Below are 22,515 nucleotides of genomic sequence, written 5' to 3'. Positions count from 1 at the left end.
ACAGAAAATCATGAACATCAGCACTCTACTCTCCGGTAGGAGGAAATGATGATGGAGCAGCCCACCCCGCTCTGACCATTTTGCTGTCTGTGCTGTCCAGTTTGATCTAGTGCCAGGAGTCACATGACTATTAAGCACTTGAAATGCTGCCACTGCAACTGAGAAACTGGTTTTTTTCATCTTACTGGTCTTCCGTTTTTTTAAACATTGAAATTTAAGGAAATTCACTAAAATTAAGGAATTTATTATCTCCTTGGTAGAGGTAAGAAATAAGCATTTCAAAAATAATTTATTTGAAACAATGGTCCTCCTGTATAGGACAGGGCTCTATATTATCCTGGGATTAAACCATAATGGATAAGAATATGAAAAAGAATGTATATATTTGTATACCTGAATCACTTTACCATACAGCAAAAATGAACACAACATTGTATGTCAAGAAAATAAATTTTAAAAAAATCTACTTGTGTTCTATGGTGCTTAAATACCATTAAGTCCTTCCCCAATCCCCCAAATGAGGTGCTCCTTCAATAGTAAATTTTCTTTTTCCCTTGAGCCAATTACTCCACGTCTATTACATTTATTAGAAACACTTACAACCTCTCGCTAAATTAACTTGAGTGTAGAGATACACTGAGATAGACACTTGAAGATAATCCTACCACCTCAATGGTATCTCCAGGAGACCATGGGTTTTCTTTGTTTTGATCACCACAATCTCCTCAGCTTCTAGGACTGAACCAGGTATCAAGGAAGTATTTGCCAAATACTCTGTAAATGAACAGACTGACTCAACCTAAGGCTGTTGCTTGCCAAGTCTCCCTTGGCAAAATCAACTTTACCAGGTTTAAAGGACGACATCCTGGTTTTGAATTCACACTTCACCTTGGCTGGGGGTAACTGAATTGATACCAACACACCCCATATGCCACCAACTCAGTATTAGCCCTTTTGTGCTTTTTCCACATACACATTATATGCTTAAAAATTCACCTCATTTCTTCCATTTAGTTGAATTCAGGCTTCCTTCATTTGCTTTCCTAATGGTTCAGCAGATAAAGAATACGCCTGCAATGTAGAAAACACAGGAGACGTGGGTTCGATTCCTGGGTCAGTAAGATCCCCTGGAGAAGGAAATGGCAACCCACTCCAGTATTCTTGCCTGGGAAATCCCATGGACAGAGGAACCTGGGGGGCTACAGTCTATGGGGTCACAAAGAGTCAGACATGGCTAACAACGCACACCTTACCTTACCTTCCTTCATTTATTCAGCACAGTAGAACAACTGAAGTGTATCTGTTGGGTTAACATGATATTATTCCTCTGTACCAATGCATATATTTAACTGGATGAGAACATTATGCCCGTCCAGTCTCCACACTCATACAATTTCTTATGGTGTATACTTTCAGCCACCGTCTGAGCTAGAAATTTTTGCTCAACCCTTTTCCTCAATGTGTTTTGTTTTTTCCTACTAGTTTCCGGTGACATAAAATAAAATGTAATTGACCACTGAAGGCACGACCACATTCACTGAGTTCATAAGGGTCCTCTCCTGGGCCAGGCCCCTGTTGTCTCCAGTGGGTAACCATCGGGTCACAGGCTGTCCCACTAAGACCGTGCTCCTGTTAGCCAGGAGCCCACTGATGCCGACTGGCAACTGAGGGGCCAGAGGAGGCAGGTGCATTGTCACTGTGTTCAGGTTTTTCTCCTGGAGAACGACACTGCTCTGGGGGGACTTCACTGAGGGAGGGAGTTTCTTGACTGAGTGAGTTTTCAGGTGTTTATTGAGGACCGACTTCCCTCTGAATGATTTCCCACACTTGCTGCATCTGTAGGGTTTCTCCCCCGTGTGGATCCTCTGGTGTATCACGAGCTGTGGCTTCTCGATAAAGCCCTTCCCACAGTGGCTGCATTCAAAGGGCTTCTCTCCCGTGTGAGTCCTCTGGTGCTTGATGAGACCCATTTTCTGGGAAAGCGTCTTCCCACACTCGCCACACACAAAGGGACTCGTGCCAGTGTGAATCCGCTGGTGTGCCATGAGACACGTCTTCTGGGTGAAGCCTTTCCCACACTCGGTGCACGTGTAAGGTTTCTCGCCTGTGTGGATCCGCAGATGGACCACGAGGTTTCCCTTCTGGATGAAGCCCTTGCCACACTCACTGCAAATAAATGGTTTCTCTCCCGTGTGGGTTCTCTGGTGCACATTGAGCCCTGATTTCTTGAGGAAGGTTTTGCCACACTCGGTGCACTCGTAAGGTTTGTCCCCCATGTGCATCCTCTGGTGCTCAGTGAGCTGGAACTTTCTGAAGAAGGCTTTCCCACAGAGGTTACATCGATGGGGCTTCTCTCCTGTGTGAAGATTCTGATGATCAGCGAGCCAAGACTTCTTGACGAATGCTTTCCCACATTCACTGCACACATGAGACTTCTTCATTTGTTTAGTGTGCTGATGCTCCATGAGTTGGGACTTAGCGCTGAGGAGTTCAGGATGAAATGGTTCCCTGTCAGCATAGGGGCAGGATTTCCCATCTGCAGGAGGCTCAGCAGGTCTCTTTATTTCACAGTTCAGACTCTCGGAGAGTAAACTTGAATTTGATGCCATGCTTCTTCCATGTAAGTCAAACACATCATGATTGTGCCTGAACAGAGCTCTGCTCTGATGACCAGAATTGTCCAGTGGGTTCTGTTCAAGCCATTGTTCTAGTCTTTTCTCCACTCTCTTCTTTTGTAAGTGTTCCAGCAGGTGGCCATCAACTTTCCAGACTTCTAGGAAAGAAAAGAAGAATGAATTCCTCTATCTTTTAGATCTGGAATAAAAGGTGTTTTTTTTTTCCTTGTGGCATGTGAGATCTTGGGGCTTCCCTGATGGCTCAGTGGTAGAGAACTTGCCTGCAATGCAGGAGACGCCAGTGTGATCCCCAGGTTGGGAATATCTGGAAAAGCAAATGGCAGCTAACTCCAGTATTCTTGCCAGGAGAATCCCATGGACAGAGAGGCCTGGCAGGCTGCAGTCCATGGGGTCGCCAAGAGTCAGTCAGGACTGAGCAACTAATACACACGTGGGATCTTAGTTCCCCAACCAGAGATCAAACCTGCACCTCTGCAGCGGAAGTGCACAGTCCCAACCCATGGACCGCCAGGGGAGTCCCAGAATAGAGGTATTTTTTACAATACTTCGATGTGAGATGTCTTTTTAGTGATGAGCCTACAGTATGAGTGTAAATAAAGCTCTGTGTTTAATATTCTTCATATGCTGGGGGGGAAAAAGAGTCATAATGAATAAAGACAGATTTGATAACTGTCTAAATACTGTAAAATACAAGCAATCTCCTGTGAGCAGGAGACTGCAGGCTGCAGGGCCACCTCATCTACATTGTGACGGATGGACTCATTCAGTCCACAGGTCTTGACTGATGTCCACAGTGGACCAGGAATGGTGCTAGTGCTGGGGAGTCACAAACGTACTCCTCAGGTGCACAGAGCCTATGCTGTAGTGGGGTCAAACCACTTCACAGGGCAGAGACAGGACACGAAGAAGACAGCTGTAAGTTGTGAAAACTGGTGGGAAGGAGCAATGAAGAGGGAGAGGGGTGGAGGAAATCCAGGCTCAATTTGGAGGAAGATAGGCCTCCCTGTGGATCCAGCACTGGGGTTGCTGGGAGGGGGAATGAAGAAAATGATACAGCGACTTCCCTGGTGGTTTAGCAGTTAAGACACTGCGCCTCCAGTACAGGGGGCTCGGGTTCAATCCACCGTGTGTGAGTTGCTCAGTCATGTCCATGACTCTTTGCGACTCCGTGGACTATAGCCCACCAGGTTTCTCTGTCCATAGAATTCTCCAGGCAAGAATACAGGAGTAGGTAGCCATTTCCTTCTCCAGGGGATCATTCCAGCATCACAAGCAGATTCCTTACCATCTGAGTAAGATCCCATATGTCATATGGCCAAAAAAAAAATTTTAAGGAAAAAAAAAAAAAACAGAAAATGACACAGCAGAGAACTGCAACCACATCTAAGTTACATCCTACATCCCAGAAAGCTGCTCCCTTTCCTAAAAGAGGAGCCCCAGCTCACAGTGGTCCATGACACAATTTAATTCCATCACAGCTGTTTTCACCCCCTGGTCATATTATTTATTTTAGATTTTGATTAAACTTATGTCTCATCCTCTTAGAATGAAAGCTCTCAGGCTATTAGTTTTCTCAGCTGCTATAACATCCCAGTTTACAATAGATTATCAAAAAAATTCATAGAGGAAGGAATCAAGGAAGCAGTCCCACATATGAAACAGACTGGGAGGTTTAGGAATAAGACAGAAATCTCTGGGAATAAGATGATATGTCATGATGATCACAGAAAGGAGAATTTTTATGTCATAATAGGGAACATGGTTACCTGGGACTTAATGTTATCAGGATATGAGGGGAAAGAAATGAAAGCCTTCAGGAATACAATGTTAAGGTCTACAACAAATGAGAAGAAAGTTCAAAACTAGTACATACACAAAGGAATTAACTGGAAGTAGGCAACAGTTAGGGCTTCCCAGGTGGCTTTAGCATTAAAGAATCCACCTGCCAATTCAGAAGATATAAGTGACGCAGGTTCAATCCTTGGGTTGGGGAGAACCCTGGAGAAGTGAATGGCTAACTCCATCCAGTATCTTGCCTGGGGGAGCATAACATCAGGAGACAGATGGACAGAGCCTCCAATCCCCTCGCAGCTGTGGCTCTTCTCTGACAAGGTCATTTCCACAGCCTGTCCCCCTGCTGGTCTCTCACTCACCTGAATGGGTTCGACAGTGGATTTCATCATCCATCATCCATGGTTCTCCTTGATCCAATTTGGAGAGTACCTCTGGTGTGCTTGCTTGAAAACCTGTTCATGGGAAATGACAGACTATTTAGGCCCAGTGAGTTTGCCTTGGGGTCTGTGAACACGGCAGAATGCTACATGTGAGGCCAAAACAATTTCACAACCTACAGAGTCAAGGCTTTTCTCACAGGAGAAGAGAGAATACACCCACTTCTCTTGGGCCAGAGAGGACACCGAGCATCACAGATGCTCCAGAGTTCTCAGAAGCTGGAAAGGAAAGGCCACTGACTGGGGACCTGGTCAGTGACCCAAGGGAGCCATCCTCACCGGCAGACACCAGGTTGCTATAGTTCTCCAGCATCACATCCCTGTACAGGGCCTTCTGAGCAGGGGCCAGGAGCTGCCACTCCTCCCACGTGAAGTCCACGGCCACATCGTCAAATGTGAGGGTTTCCTGTAAGAAGAGAGGTGTGTGATGATGATGTCATCTTGATGATATGGAAGAAATGTTAAGGGTGTTCTGCTCATTTCCACTTTACAGGCTGCACTGAAATATCCAGTAGGGTTTTTAGTTTCATGTATCATTAAAGAAGCAAATGCTGAATACAATATTCTCTAATATATGTGTATGTATATACACACACATATATATATGACATGAAAAGATACACAAATTTATACTTTATGGAATAATGAAAGTGATTTTTTACAGGCCTCTAAAAATCCATTAGGGAACAAAGGAAAGAATAAAAGAAATCAAAAGTCACCTGGGCCTGGATCATTTTCTTCTGTTCTCTGAAAACACCTGGTACCATTGATGTGTCTCGTGGATCTGCTCTCAATTTCTGTTCTGAAACTTGTCTTCAACCAAGCATATCCCAAGAAAATGCTGCCACCAAATCTGTAACTTCTTCCTCCTTCAACTGATTATTTCACTCCTGGGGACTCAGGACCTTGGGTGGAGGAGAAAATTCAAGCTGAGGGTACATTTTCTCTGGGCTCAGATGCTATCGCTGCTCCTGGGTGCTCACCTTAGCCCAAGACCCACAGCATTGCTGAGTGTCCCTTCGTTTGCTGGCCCAGAAGAGTTTATTCCTCTGGCCAAGAAGTCTAAGCTTCTCACTGTGCTGGTGATATATTCTTTTATTCTGTGAACTTGAAGTGGTGTGACAGTCAAAGGAGATGAGGGAATCGAGATCCATCACAGCAGCAGGCCTCAGGGGCATGAGAATCACAAGTGGCTCTGTATACAAAAGGGACCACATGGCAGGAGAGGTCCTGAGCACTGTTTCCTTTAAACAATGTGTACTCAGGGACCTCGTCAAATGTTCTTATATGCCCCGTGAGCATGTGCACTCATTTTGAAAACCAATGCACTGGTCAAACCAGAAACGCTTTCTTATAAGCGATAATGGTAATATCTTAGGAGGTTTCAAATACATAAAAATTAAAATACAAAATAATCATACATAATTAAATTTGAAGTGCTCTAAAACTACTATATTGTCCAGAAGAAAGCACAAAAGTACAAATTAACAAGAATTTGACAAACAAAAATTATATGTGGTACATACTCTTCAGTGTCATAATGCACACTAACAATTCTCTTAAAGCACATAGACTGTGGCGCTATCAGAAGAGGGAAATGTAATAACAGAAACTAGATGCTAGAACACCTCATAAAACTCAGATAAATATTTTAGGTTCTATATTTATTTAAAAAAAAAAACATAAATAACTTTATAACTGAGGAACAGGTAGATGGAAGAGGTTCCCAAGACAGGGTATGTGTGGAAGGGTGAGGCGTGCCCCCTACAGGAGGGTCACTCTTCCTGCATCTCCACATGTTCAAGCCAGAAGCAACTTCACTCTGAGGAACACATCTAAGAAATAACATCCCTCCAAAAATCTGGGTTGAACAAGAGAACACTGTCATGAATTTCCATAGTAACATTATTCATAATAAACCAAAATGTAAACAACACACATTTCATAAATAGTCGGAAAATCATATATTCAAACAACAGAATAATATTGGAAAAGTACAGTCTTTGCTCAGCTTCAAGCTAAAAATGCCTTTTACATTTCTCAAGGGCTATAAAACAAAAATAAAGAAGTATATGTGAGAGAATGGTGGCATGGAAACCCCAAAATATTTACTATGTGGATATTTAATATTTGCCTGACCCTGTTACACAGGGGGGAAAAAAAGTATACCTATGTGCAAAAACATGAATGATTCTCACAAATATTGACCCTGACATTAAAAAAAAAAAAAAAAAAAAAAGCATGATGTGGAGAAAACTCTAATTTGAAAAGATACAGGCATCCCAATGTTCACAGCAGAACTAAAATATAATAGCCAAGACACAGATGCAACCCAAGTGTCCTTCAAGAGATGAACAGATAAAGAAGATGTGCTGTATAAATATACACAGTTGAAAATAGAAAAAACTAAATAAACTATAATGAGGAATAAATAATTATAACACCATAAAGAAAAATGCGAAAGAATAAGTTAACATTAGAAAATTGGGCCGATATTTTTCAGCAATATCATTATCAACATGAAATGATACTTATTTGAAAGAAAAAATGCTCCCCTAGAAACCCCAAAGGACATCTACATACATAGCTGGTTAGAAATGCCCAAGCTCATTTCTTAGTACTAACTCAATCACTGGCAATGGGAACTTGAAATACACGATTGACTAAGACCAGCCAGGACTTCCTAGTAAACTGGGATATGGGTGGCCTTGCCAAAGGTCACCTTGCCAGATGATTAAACAAAAAGAAGATTCTGTTACCAAATAATGTATGCTAACGTTCACGTATGTCAGGGAGGTAAGTAATGGTGCTGTTGCAATATACCGATATTAGGAGGTGAGTGCAGGTGTTGACAAATATTTTCTGCAAAAAAGAACAGACAGATTTTCAAATTTGCAGGCCAGAATATCTGTCACGACTATATTCTGCCTTTGCGATGTGAAAGCAGCACAGGCGGTACAAAAACAGATTGGCTTTGCTGGTTCAGCCTCTCGTCCTGTAGTCAACTCCTCGATTAAAAGCTAAACCAGGTCCTACAGTACAGCACAAGGAACTATATTCAATGTCCTGTCATAAATCATAATGGAAATTAATATCAAGGAGAATGTATATATATGTGTGTAACTGAATCACCTTGCTGTACAGTAGAAATTAACCTATCATTGTAAATCAACTATACTTCAGCAAATTTAAAAAGAAAAACACACACAAAAAAAGCTAAAATACAGATGGTTTGGAACTACTGCCCTGGGATGTAGAGTCTTCTGTCGCACCAGCAGAAACTGGAACCTCAACTCAACTACCAACACAACCATCCTTGGCGTCCAACTCTTCAACCATCACACACCTCTCTGTACCGGATACTGACTACACTACACACTTCCTTATTAACCCAAAACCTGGGCCAGACACCCTCATGTGATGACCCAGTCCCCGCCCACCACTGAGCCCCGAATTAAATCCCTAACCTGAATCCAATACTGCGATCGTTGTCACCGAAGAGGAAAAGTTAAAATTTTACATAACCTCCTGCTTGTTCTGCCTCTGCTTGCTCCTTGCAAAGTTTGGATCACAGGTCACGTAGTCTCAGGAAGTGGGGATTTACAATACTAGGAACTGGAGCTTATCTCACTTACCCTTGTCCTGCTCTTTGCAATTGCCCGGCCCCTGCAATCCTGCTTAATCATGCCTGTCCCTGTAAAGGTCAGGCATCCCCCTCCCCGTCTTGACCGCTGTTCCCGCGCGCGCGAAACCCCTTAGTTTAAACCACCCTATTAGCAGCTGAAGTGACTTAGCAGCTTAGCATTAGCAGCTAATGTTGCCTACTATAGTCTGTCTATAAAAACTCTATAAACCCCTTGTTTATGGCTCAGAGCTTGAAGTGTTAACTCCTCTGGGCCCACCTGCTTAGTAAACCTGAGTTCTCCAACTCAGAGTGCGGTGCTTGGTTTCTCCATCACTGGTTTCTTCAACACATGTACACCTTGCAAGCCAAGTAATCTACAAAACCCCAAGGTCTGACAACTGGAAGAGTATTGATCTCTACACAATCTAATTACACTGATTCACAGGACACGCTCCCAATCCAAACCACAGACAAACTCCACTTCTGGTTCTCCACAAATCCGGTACCCACCTGGTTCCCCTTAAATATAACCACCTCGGCATTTCTACCCTCCCCCTCTGCCCTCTGGCAATAATCTCATGGGTCCAGACGGCACGAAGTCCTCTATCACCCTGGAAGAAAAAATACCACCACTGTAACAACAACAACAAATTCCAGTGACAAAAATTGCATGCTAACCTGATATTCCTCAGACTGACCATCCGCCTAAACAGCGTCGTGCTTCCGCGAACTGCTTTGACCTCCAAAACTGTCTACGGAAGCCGAGGTGGATCTGGGGCGTGTAGGCGCTGAGGCCCGACTTCCGGTACGTCCTAGAGAAGCAATGTCTGCGCCCAGCTCACCGCGGCCCCTTGGGAGCAGCCATGTTGGCACACCTGACGTACAGAATACCCAGGGACGCGTTTGTGCCCCAGAAGCTGGGGATGCCTGGAGGGGGAGAAGCCACTGAACTTCTCTCATTTCCTGGCACTTCGATTCTTGCAGAAAATAGGTACATTTTCAGTCTCAGGCTTCCCAAGACAAAACTGATGCAGACTAAGGTGCTTTCAAGCCTGCTAGGGAGGGAAGTAAAAGGCCACGGTGTGTATTATACACTTTGTATTTAAAAAAAAAAAAAAAAAAAATCCAAACAGAAAGGTAAGAGTTCAATCGTCCAATTGGCAGCGGAGATGCACTCCCAGAAAGGGAAAACAATACATCTGGTAAACGGACACCACGGAGGGAAATAGTTTGCAGGAAGCTGTTTTTTTAGAACAGAAAACAATTTCCAGGAGCTGTACAGTATGGGGCTGGCCATTAACAGCGCAAAGAGCAGCAGGGACTACCCAAGTTGTGACTGGGGGTGGGGGCTGGGGAAAAGGCCGCCAGAAGTGAGGCCATTAATGGTGTGGAGTCGATGGAAAAAGCTCGACTTGAATCCATCCCACCACAATGTGAGCGTGGTGATGGGGACAGTAACCCAAAATTTAGGGCAAAGAACATCAAAATTAAGTATGCCTCAGGCCGTTGTTAAAAATGAGGGGTCCTCAATTGTAGCCCCAAAGGTTCTGGTTTCAGAGCTGGGGGACATGGCTAGGATATTTGCATTAAGTTTCTCAGAGAATCTGAGGCAGGAAGGCTGTCAAATACAATCACTAGAAACAGTCCTGGAATATTCTCTAGTTACCTATATTAAGTACTAACTCCCGTTAGTACTTAAGTCTTAGTTCAAATTATATCCAGAAAAGCTTGGGATGGGGAACCTCCCGCATTATTACCAAAGCATCCATGCATGTGTGCTATCTCGCTTCAGTTGTGTCTGAGTCTGTGCCACCCCGGTGGACTGTACTGTAGCCCACCAGGCTCCTCTGTCCATGGGATACTCCAGGCAAGAATACTAGAGTGGGTTGCTGCTGTCCTCCAAGGGAAATTCCCGATTCAGGGATTGAACCTGGGCCTCCTGCATAGCAGTAGATTTTTTACTGTCTGAGCCACCAGGGAATCATGTATATGTATAACTGAATCCTTTGCTGTACACTTGAAACTAACACAGCATTGTAAATCAACCATATTCCAATAAAATTAAAATATTAAAAACAAAATAGAATGGTATTAAGAAGTGGGCATTTAAGAGGCAACTGGGTCCAAAGAGTGGAACCCTCATGATTGGGAATAGTGCCTTTATAGAAGAGAACCCACCCCCGCTTTGCCCTTTCCCCAACATGAGGATACAATGGGATGACCATCTTCTATGAACCAGGAGCCCTCATTAGATACCAAGTCTGTCTATAGCTGTAATACCCTGAATGTGCTGATCTCATTTGAGCTGAAAAGCTCAGAGGATCAGGCCTCCTTAGTACTTGGATGGGAGATACTAAATCTGCAGGCCCCTTAATCTGGGACTTTGTAGCTTCCAGAACTGTGAGAAATGAATTTCTGTTTCTATATGCTATCCAAGTGATGGTCTTCTATTATGTTAACTGGAAGGAACTATGAAAATATCTATTTCGTTTAGTGTATGTATTTACATCCTCTTACTATTAACAGATTAGCTGATGTACTACTTAAAAATAATAGTTACCTCAAAGCTCTCTCTAGGAGACCACGGGTTTTTTCATGGGCTTAATCACCACTGTATCCTCAGCTACTAGGACGGGACCCAATAAAAAGGGAAGTACTCAACAAATACTCAGTAAATGAATAAAATGACTCAATCTAAGACTCAAGCAAACTGGCTCGATCTAAATCCCTCTGCATAATATAAAATTTCTTAGAGTTTAAGGTAGACATCCCAGTTTTCAGTCAATCCTTCACCTTGCCCTGGAGAAACAGAACTGATATATATATACACACACACATATACATATCCCATAGCCCACCAAACCAGTATTAGCCCTGTTTGTTCACAGGAACCTTCCACATACAAATTGTATGCTTAAAAACTTCACCTACTTATTTCTTCCACTTAGTTGGACTCAGGCTTCCTTCCTTCATTCAACTGACACAACAGAACAATTGATGTGTTTGTGTTTGGATTAACATCAGATTATGCCTCAGTATCAACGCATATATTTAACTGGATGAGTATATCATGGGTTCCTGGTCTCAGCATTTATACAGTTTCTCTCAGTATAAACTTTTCAGCCACCATTTGACCTAGAAATTTTTGCTCAATGATTTCTAACTTTTACACATAGTATGTCTTGAGTTTTTTTCTAGGGGTTTTCTGTGACACAAAATAAAACATAATTGACCACCGAAGGCACAACCATGCTCACTGCGTTCTTAAGGGTTCTGTCTTCTGCAGACCCTCTGTCATCTCCTGCGGGTGCACACCTGCCCACGGGTGGTCCCGTTATGAGGACGTTCCTATTTGCTAGGAGTCCACTGATGTTGACTGACGGCTGAAGGGCCATGGAAGGCACCTGCACAGCCACCAGGTTAACAAGGCTCTTCTCCCGCATGGCATCACTTGTCTGTGAGGCAGGATTCTCCCCCTTGATTGCATCTCCAGGTTTCTCTCTTGTGTGTATTTTCTTATGTTTACCAAGGCAAGACATGTAGGCAAAAGCTTTCCCACACTCATTGCAGGTATAAGGTCTCTCTCCCGTGTGAGTCCTTTGATGGACAATGAGCTTTTGCTTTGTAGTGAAGGCTTTCCCACAGTCACTGCATTCAAAGGGTTTCTCTCCTGTGTGAATTCTTTGATGTTTAATGAGACCTGACTTCTGGGAACAGGATTTTCCACACTCACTACACACAAAAGGAGTCTTTCCCGTGTGAAATCTCTGATGGGCAATGAGGCAGGTCTTCTGGATGAAGCCTTTTCCACATTCATTGCATGTGTAAGGTTTCTCACCTGTGTGAATTCGCTGATGGACAATGAGATTTCCCTTCTGGATGAAGCCCTTTCCACAGTCACTGCAGATATACCGTTTCTCTCCGGTGTGGGTTTTCTGATGTATATTGAGCCGTGATTTCTTGAGGAAGGCTTTGCCACAATCAGTGCACTGGTAAGGTTTCTCTCCTGTGTGTGTTCTCTGATGTTCAGTGAGCATGAATTTTCTAGAGAATGCTTTGTCACAAAGATTACATCGATGGGGCTTCTCTCCTGTGTGAATTATCTGATGATCAGTGAGCCAAGACTTTTTGATGAAAGCTTTCCCACATTCACCACATACATGAGGCTTCTCTGTTTTTTTAGTTTTCTGATGCTCATTGAGTGGGGATTTGGAGCTGATGAGTTTTTGGCTTTGGGGGAATTTAATTTCAGGATGAAACTGTTCACTGTCAGCATGGCGACAGGATTTCTCATCTCCAATAAGCTCATTGGAGCTCTTTATTTCATAGCTGAGGTTTTGAGAAAGTAAAGTTAAATTTGACTTCATACATTTATCATGTAAGTCAAACACATCATGATGCTGCCTGAGCAGAAAATGAGTTATGCTCTGATGAACAGCATTTTCTAGTGGGTTCTGTTCATGCCATTGTTCTAGTCTCTTCTCCATGCTCTCATTTTGTAAGTACTCCAGCAGGTGGTCATCAAATTTCCAGACTTCTAGGAAAGAGAAGAAAAATGAATTTCCTAAAAATACCTTGATGTGAGGAATCTTTATGGGGATGTTTTTATAAGTGTAAATAAAATTCTATGTTTAATGTTCCCTGCACACTGGAACAGTGCCACATACCAGTCAAAAGGAAAAAGTAGTTAGTGTAAAACACAGGGCTGGATAATTCACAATGAAAAAGTACAGATTTGAATACCTTCTAAACAATAGCCTTGCAGACATGCAGAGACTGTAAAATACAAGAATGTTCTGTGAGAAGGAGCCCAGAGGTTGCAGGGCACCTTATCCACATTGTGATATGGACTCATCCAGTCCACAGATCCTGACTGCTGACCATGGTGGACCAGGAATGGTGCTAGTGTTGGGGAGTCACACACACATTCACAGGTGTACAGAGCCCATGCTGTAGCGGGATAAAACCACTTCGTGGGGCAGAGACAGAACATGAGGAAAACAGCTACAGGCTGTGAAAAGTGGTGGGAAGGAGTGATGGAGAGGGAGAGAGGTGGAGGAAATCTGGCTCAATTTGGAGGGAGACAGGCCTCCCTATGGATCCTGTGTTGTTGTTGGCATGAGGGGAATGAAGAGAATGACACAGGGACTTCCCTAGCAGTTTAGCCATTAAGCCTCTTTGCTTCCAGTACAGGAGGCTTAGGTTCAATCCCCGGTATGTTAGTTGCTCAGCTGTGTTCAACTCTTTTGCGACCACATGGACTGGAGCCTGCCAGGTTCCTCTGACCATAGAATTCTCTAGGCCAGAATTCTGGAATGGGTTGCCATTCCCTTCTCCAGGGCATCTTCCCAACCCAGGGATCAAACCCAGGTCTCCCGCATTGCAGGCAGATTCTTTAGCATCTGAGTAAGATTCCACATGTCTTTCGGCAAAAAATTTTTAAAAAGAAGGGGAAAAAAGAAAGAAAATTATACAGCAGACAACTGCAAGCACATCTAAGTTACAATCTGCACCTCAGAGAGCTGCTCCCTTTCCTAAAGGAGGAGCCCTGGCTCACACTGGTCCATTAGGCAACTTAATTTCATCACAGCACTTTTCACCACCTAGACATATTATTTATTATAAATTTTGATTAAATTCATGTCTCATCCTCTTAGAACAAAAGCTCTAGGTCTGTTTTTTCAACTGCTGTGTTTGTGTGTGTGTTAGTTGCTCAGTTGTATCCAACTCTTTGCAATCTCACGGACTGCAGCCCAGCAAGCTCCTCTGTCCATGGAACTTCCCAGTGGGTTGGAGTGGGTTGCCATTTCCTTCTCCAGGGCTCTTTCCAACCCAGGGATTGAACCTGGGTCTACTACCTTGCAGGTGAATTCTTTCCTGTCTGAGTGGCTCAGACTGCTGTAATGTTCCAGTTTACACTTCACTATCAAAAAATTCATAGAGGAAGGAATCAAGAAAGCTAGCTATTCCATGTATGGAACAGACTGGGCGGTTTAGGAAGATGAAAATCTCTGTGTGAATAAGATGATCTGTCATAACGATCACAGAAAAGAGAATTTTTTTGTCCTGAAAGGGAATGTGGTTACCTGGTACTTAATTTTATCAGGATACCAGGGGAAAGAAATTAAAGCTTTCAGGGAGTGAATGTGATGGTAAGGTCTACAACAAATGAGAAGAAATTTCAAAACTAGTAAATATACAAAGGAATTAACTGGAAGTAGGCAAGAATTATGATCGAGTTGAGGCTGGAACTAAGAATGCAGGATGTTAAAATAATTTTCTAGTTAAAAATTCATCCTGAACAGCTGAGCCCTTTACAGAGGAGAGCTCTGCAAGGGGCCACAGTGGAGGTAAAGTCTGACTAGCCAGGATGGAGGCTGCACAGGAGTAAGGGAGAAGCTAACTTGTAGGGTTTCCTGGGAGGGAAGATGATCCACAACCAGATAGTTACTAGGAACTAAGGAGAGCTGCCATTGAGATGAGGAAATTGTACAGAACCAAGTCTGTGCTGGATCACAGTGGGGAGGTATCAACTTGGGAGTCTTCTCCAGTGAGCCAAAGGAATTTGTTAGCTTATTAGAAAGAAGAAAACGTGGAAGGTCAAGAGATCACTGAGTAAAAGGGAAAGCAAAACATTAGTAAAACCTCAGGGCGGAGAGAAGGCCCAGTGAAGACCAGTCTACTTTGGGGCCGGCATCCAATGGGATGGTTGTGAGAAAGGAAATCAATATGAACAGTGGAGCAGGAAGGGGCAGTAGACGGCAGCAGACAGAGAGGAATTCAAAGTTTTCTCTGTGGAGGGCTTCACTGGTAGCTCAGTGGTAAAGAAACTGCCTGCCAATGCAGGAGACACAAGTTTGATCCCTGATCCGGGAAAACCCAACATGCTGGGGAGCAACAAAGCCCGTGGGCCACAACTATCAAGCCTGTCCTCTAGCACCTGGGAACTGCAACAACTGAAGCTCTTGAGCTCTGGAGCCCGTGCTCCACAAGAGAAGCCACTGCAATGAGAAGCCTCTGCACCAAAACTAGGGAGTAGCGCCCCTCGCCGCAAGTAGAGAAAAGCCAGCATGCAGCAACGAAGACAAAGCGCAGCCAAAAACAAACATTTTTAGAAAAAGTCTTCTCTGTGGCGAGAGGTCCTGGAAGGGGGAATTTCATAGAAAATGAGGTGGGAGAGTATGGAGACGGAAAAGATATGAAAATGGTAGGAAAAAGAACACTAGGCAAACAAAAATCAAGATGGCAGTAAAATAAAGAAACAGATCCCAGAACACACAGAATATTTCCTAAAAAGGGATACATTCTTCTCTAAACTCCTACAATACTTTGGCCACCTGATGCAAAGAACTGACTCATTTAAAAAGACCCTGATGCTGGGAAAGATTGAAGGTGGGAGGAGAAGGGGATGACAGAGGATGAGATGGTTGGATGGCATCACCGACTCAAGGGACATGAGTTTGAGTGAACTCCGGGAGTTGGTGATGGAGAGGGAGGCCTGGCGTGCTGCCGTCCATGGGGTCACAAAGAGTCGGACACGACTGAGTGACTGAACTGAACTGAAACTCCTACAAAGAAAAGTTCTCTGATACCGGGAGAGAAATGCAGGGAGGAACTGTTCACCCATCCTCCAACCCCCTCACAGCTGTGGCTCTTCTCTGACAAGGTCATTTCCACAGCCTGTCCCCCTGCTGGTCTCTCACTCACCTGAACGGGTTTGACAGTGGGTTTCATCATCCATCATCCATGGTTCTCCTTGATCCAATTTGGAGACTACCTCTGGTGTGCTTGCTTGAAAACCTGTTCATGGGAAATGACAGACTATTTAGGCCCAGTGAGTTTGCCCTGGGGTCTGTGAAGACAGCAGAATGCTACATGTGAGGCCAAAACAATTTCACAACCTACAGAGTCAAGGCTTTTCTCACAGGAGAAGAGAGAATACACCCACTTCTCTTGGGCCAGAGAGGACACTGAGCATCACAGATGCTCCAGAGTTCTCAGAAGCTGGAAAGGAAAGGCCACTGACTGGGGACCTGGTCAGTGACCCAAGGGAGCCATCCTCACCGGCAGACACCAGGTTGCTATAGTTCTCCAGCATCACATCCCTGTACAGGGCCTTCTGAGCAGGGGCCAGGAGCTGCCACTCCTCCCACGTGAAGTCCACGGCCACATCGTCAAATGTGAGGGTTTCCTGTAAGAAGAGAGGTGTGTAATGATGATGTCATCTTGATGATAGGGAAGAAATGTTAAAGGTGTTCTGCTCATTTCCACTTTACAGGCTGCACTGAGGTATCCAGTAGGGCTTTTATTTTAATGTATCATTAAAGAAGCAAATGCCTAATACAACATTCTCTAATTGTGTAGTTAGTCATCCATTCATTTATCCAATTGGAACTTGGAACTCCAGTACTTTGGCCACCTCATGCGAAGAGTTGACTCATTGGAAAAGACTCTGATGCTGGGAGGGATTGAGGGCGAGAGGAGAAGGGGACGACAGAGGATGAGATGGCTGGATGGCATCACTGACTGAATGGACGTGAGTCTGAGTGAACTCCGGGAGTTGGTGATGGACAGGGAGGCCTGGTGTGCTGCGATTCATGGGGTCACAAAGAGTCGGACACGACTGAGCGACTGATCTGATCTGATAGTATGTAAAACTAAATCTTCTTGTTAAACTAGAAACACTACATTCTCACATATATATGTGTGTATATATATAACAGGAAAAGATATACAAATTTATACTTTATAGAATAACGAAAATGATTTTTTACAGGTTTCTACAAACCCACTGGGGAACAAAGGAAGGAATAAAACAAACCAGAAGTCACCTGGGCTTGGATCATTTTCCTCTGTTCTCTGAAAACACTGTCGATGTATCACGTGGATCTGCTCTCAATTTCTGTTCTGAAACTTGTCTTCAACCAAGCATATCCCCAGAAAATGCTGCTACCAAATCCTATAACTTCTTCCTCTTTTGACTGATTCTTTTGCTCCTGGGGACTCAGGACCTTGGGTGGAAGAGAAAATTCAAGCTGAGGGTACATTTCCTCTGGGCCCAGAGGATATTGCTACTCCTGGGTGCTCATCTTAACCCAATGCCCACAGCATTGCCGAGTGTCCCTTTACTGGTAGCCCCAGAATATTTTATGCTTCTGGCCAAAAAAGCCTAAGCTTCTGACTGTGACGGAGGTAGTGTTCCTTTGTTCCACAAACTTTAAGTGGGATGACTGTCAAATGAGACGAGGGACAAGAGATTCACCCAGCAGCAGGCCTTGGGAGCAGGAGAATCGCAGGCACTTCAGTTATACAGAAGGGACCACATGGGGGGATAGGCGCTGCTTATCCTCTAAACCACGTGCGGTCAGGGACCTACTCAAAAATTTGTATACATCCCGTGACTACATGCACTTAATTTTGAAAACTACCATACTGCTCAAAGCAGAAATGCTTTGTTATAAAAAATACTGGTAATATCTTAGAAGGTTTTAAATACATAAGAAATTAAAATACAAAATAATCATATATAAATGAAGTTGAAGTGCTCTAAGACTACGTTGTCAGAAGAACGTATAAAAGTACTAATTAACATAAGAATTTAACAAGCAAAAATTATATGTCATACGTACTCTCCAGTGTCATAATGAACACTAACAACTCTCTTAAAACACAGTTTGTGGTGCTATCAGAAGAGGGAAGTGTAATAACAAGAAACTCATCCACAACAAGGTGGGATTCTGACACCAATTTGATACGTAGTTCTTTTTCTAACACATCAGGAAACAATTCTACAACACCAGCTGGATGTCCTACACTTCAACTCAATTCCGCCACTATGTACCTGGAGATAATATCATATTTCATGAGTTAAAGGCTCCGTCCTGTGAGACTGGCCTCTACCCTCTGCTTCAAGTGCAAACACAAGTCCAGTCTGTCACCTGGGCTTCCAAGCAACTGGCCACAGAGCGCAGGGTCCAACGACCCCCTCCTTGGGTTGATTCATTTGCTAGAGGAGGGAATTTTGTGGAGGTCCAGTGGCTAGGACTCTGTGCTTCTACTGCAGGGGGTGTGGGTTCCATCCCTGGTCAGGAAACTAAGATCCCACATGCTGTGTGGCACAGCCAAAAACAAAACAAACAAAAATATGCTAGAACGGCTCCCGGAACTCAGAGAAACATTTTAGGTATTATATTTACTTACAAAAAGATGTAACTCAGGAACAGGCAGATGGAAGAGGTGCCTGCCCAGGACAGGGTAAGTGTGGAAGGGTGAGAAGTGCCCCCTACAGGAGGGTCACTCTCCCTGCATCTCCACGTGTTCACCAAGCCAGAAGCAACTTCACTCTGAAGAATACATCTAAGAAATACATCCCTCCAAAAATCTGGGGCCTCCCTCCAAAAATATGGGTTAAACTGGAGGACACTGTCATGAATCTCCATAGTAACATTATTCATAACAAACCGAAATGCAAGCAACACAAATTTCACAAGTAGTCAGAAAATCATATAGTCAAACAATAGAATGCTATGGAAAAACAACAGTCTTTGCTCAGCTTTCATGCTAAGAATACCTTTTACATCTTTCAAGGATAATAAAACAAAAATAAAGACTTATACACGAGAGAACGGTGGCATGCAAACCACAAAATATTTGCTATGTGGATATTTATATATTTGCATAATCCTGTTACACGGTGGGGGCGGGGGGGGAGTACATCTATGTGCAAGAACATAACTGAGTCTCACAAATATTGAGCCTGACATTAAAAAAAAGTGCATGATATGGAGAAAACTCTAATTTGAAAAGCTTTAGGCATCCCAATGTTCATAGCAGAACTACTTACAATAGCCAAGACACAGATGCAACCCAAGTGTCCATCAATAGATGAACAGATAAGGAAGATGTGGTATAAAAATATATACAGTTGAAGACAGGCAAAACTATAATAATGATGAGGAATGAATAATTACAACACCATAAAGAAAACCTGAAAGAATAAGTTAACATTAGAAAACAGGGCCAAAACTTTTCAACAATATCATTATCAATATGAGAAAAGAGATTCAAGGCCTTACTTCTTTAAAAGAAAAAAATGCTTCTCTAGAAACCCCAAAGCACATTTCTACATACATAGCTGGTTAGAACCGCCCCATATACATAAGCTCTTTTCTTAGTACTAACTCAATCACTAGCAATAGGAACTCAAACCACATGATTGACTAAGACCAGTCAGGACTTCCCAATACATGGGAATACATGGATGACCTTGCCAGAAGGCATCTTTCCAGATAATTAAGCAAAATGAAGATTCTGTTAGCAAAGAACAAAGTTTTCACGTATGTCAGGGAGGTAAGTAACAGTGTGTGTTAGTTGCTCAGTCGTGTCCTACTTTTTGCATCCCAGGGACTGTAGCCTGCGAGGCTCCTCTGTCCATGGAATTCTCCTGGCAAGAATACTGGAGCGGGTTGCCATTTCCTTCTCCAAAGTAATGGTGCTGTTGCAATATATCGTTATTAGGAGGTGAGTGCAAGTGTTGACAAATATTTTCTGCAAAAAGTACACACGGATTTTCAAATTTGCAAGCCAAAATGTCTCTGTCATGATATACTCTATCTTTGCAGTGCAAAAGCCGCACAGACAATATAAGACAGATTGGCATTGCTGGCTCAGTCTCTCCTTCTATAGTCAACTTCTCGATTAAAAGCTAAACAACTAGGCTAACCAAGGTCCTACAGTACATCACAGGGAGCTATATTCAATGTCCTGTCATAAATCATAATGAAAAAGAATATTAAAGAGAATGTGTATATATATCTGAATCACCTTGCTATACAGTAGAAATTCACAATGTTGTAAACCAATTATACTTCAATGAATTTAAAAAGAAAACACACGTACACAAAAGATAAAATATAGATGGTTTGGAACTATTGCCCTGGGATGTACGGTCTTCTGTCACTTCTTTATGAACCCGAAACCTGGTACTGACACCCTTATGAGATGACCCAGGCACACCCCGCCATCACTGAGCCCCGAATTAAATCCCCAATCTGAATCGGACACTGCGATCGTCGTCAATGCCACCTGTACACCCTGCAATCGGAGTGATCCACAGAACCCCAAGCCTTGAAAACTGGAAGAAGAGCACTGATCTCTACAGAATCTAATCATACTGACCCCCAGGACACCCCCAACGCAAACCACAGACAAACTCCGCGTCTGGTTCCCAAATCCAGTACCCACCTGGTTCCCCTTACATATAACCACCTCGGCACTTCTGCCGTATGCCTCTGCCCTCTGGAGATAATCCCAAGGGTCCAGACAGCACCAAGTCCACGTATCACCCTGGGCGAAACAATACCACTACTGTGACGACAAAAAAAAAAGGGGGGGGGGTGGGGGGAAATCCAGGCACAAAAATCACACACTAAACAGATTTTCCCCAGACCGACGGGAAGCTAAACGCCCTCCTACTTCGGTGAACTGCTTTGAAGTCTAGACCTGTCTACGGTTGCCGAGGTGGATCTGAGCTGTCACTGGAGCCAATGAACCAACTTCCGTTACGTCCTAGACAGGCAATATGTCTGCGCCCAGATCACAACGGCCCCCAAGGGGACGGCCATGTTGGCACATCTGACGTACGGAAAGTCCAGGGATGGATTTGGAGGCCAGGAGCTGGGATGGCCTGGAGGGTGAGGAGCCACTGAAATTCTCTCATTTCCTCACATTTCGACTCTTGCAGAAAATAGGTACGTTTTCAGTCTCAAGCTTCATGAGGCAAAAATAATGCCGGCTAAGGTGCTTTCAGAAGGCTAGTCATGGAAGTAAATACGGCTTCGGCATGTATTATCCGTATTTTGTATAAATTGTATATAATTTCTGTAAAAATTATATACAATTATATACAATATACAATTTGTATAAATTACATACGTAAATTGTATAAATTTTTGTATAAATCCGTATTTTTATACTTTGTATGAAAAAAAAAAAAATTCCAGAGAGGTAGGAGTTCACTGGTTGGCTCGGCAGCAAAGAACACACTCCCAGAAAGAGAAAAGAAAATACATTGGGTAAACGGACTCCAAGGAGAGCTTCCGGAGGGAAAATAGCTTGCAGGAAGCTGATTTTAAGAAGAGAAAAAAGATTTCCAGACACTGCTACAGTATGGGGCTGGCCATTAAGGAGGGAAAGGAGTGGCAGGGGCTACCCACGTTGTGACTGGGGGTTGGGGCTCAGGAAAAGGCCACCAGAAGTAAGGCCATTAATGGTGTGGAGTCAATGGGAAAAGCTCAACCTGAATCCATCCTGCCATAACAGAAGGGTGGTGATGGGGACAGAACCCAAGATTTACGGCAAAGAATGTGAAAATTAAGTGTGAATCAGGCTGTTGTGAAACCAGGCCATGGTTAAAAGAAACAGTCCTGGAATATTCTCTAGTTACCAATATTATGATGGGGGGCTTCCTTTAGTATTTCAGTGTTGGCTCAAATAGTATCCAGAAAAGCTTGGGGTGGAGAGCCTTCCCTATTATTACTAAAGCATGCATATGTGTGCTAAGTCGCTTCAGTGGAGTTCCACTCCTTGCTTTGCTCTCCTCCAGGAGATTTTCCCCACCCATGGATTTAACTGGAGTTTCATGTCTCCTGCCGGAGAAGGCAATGGCAACCCACTCCAGTACTCTTGCCTGGAACATCCCATGGACAGAGGAGCCTGGTAGGCTGCTGTCCATGGGGTCGCTAAGAGTCAGACACGACTGAGCGACTTCACTTTCACTTTTCACTTTCATGCATTGGAGAAGGAAATGGCAACTCACTCCAGTGTTCTTGCTTGGAGAATCCCAGGGACGGGGGAGCCTGGTGGGCTGCAGTCTATGGGGTCGCACAGAGTAGGACACGACTGAAGTGACTTAGCAGCAGCAGCAGCATGTCTCCTGTATTGGCAGGTGGGTTCTTTACCACTAGCTCAACCTGGAGCTTCCCTGATAGCTCAGTTGGTTAAGCATCCACCTGCAATGCAAGAG

The 22,515-nt window shown here is 43.7% G+C and overlaps 1 protein-coding gene across 1 annotated transcript; it reads right to left on the bottom strand.

Annotated features, from left to right (window-relative positions):
• Positions 1-1,249: 1,249 nt before the first annotated feature.
• LOC109571807 (zinc finger protein 432-like) lies at positions 1,250-21,019 on the bottom strand. The gene is made up of 11 exons (XM_070770237.1): positions 20,736-21,019; positions 17,324-17,503; positions 16,557-16,683; positions 16,200-16,292; positions 11,694-13,029; positions 9,191-9,304; positions 9,041-9,103; positions 5,587-5,680; positions 5,147-5,273; positions 4,790-4,882; positions 1,250-2,773 (listed from the first exon to the last, which is right to left on the bottom strand). The coding sequence occupies exons 2-11, from the start codon at positions 17,336-17,338 to the stop codon at positions 1,479-1,481; spliced, it is 3,357 nt and encodes a 1,118-aa protein (XP_070626338.1). The 5' UTR covers positions 17,339-17,503; positions 20,736-21,019; the 3' UTR covers positions 1,250-1,478.
• Positions 21,020-22,515: the final 1,496 nt, after the last annotated feature.

Source organism: Bos indicus, chromosome 18 (assembly GCF_029378745.1).
Source record: "Bos indicus isolate NIAB-ARS_2022 breed Sahiwal x Tharparkar chromosome 18, NIAB-ARS_B.indTharparkar_mat_pri_1.0, whole genome shotgun sequence".
Taxonomy (NCBI): domain Eukaryota; kingdom Metazoa; phylum Chordata; class Mammalia; order Artiodactyla; family Bovidae; genus Bos; species Bos indicus.
Note: the sequence above shows the minus strand (reverse complement) of the source record. Positions and strands in the feature narration are given on the sequence as shown.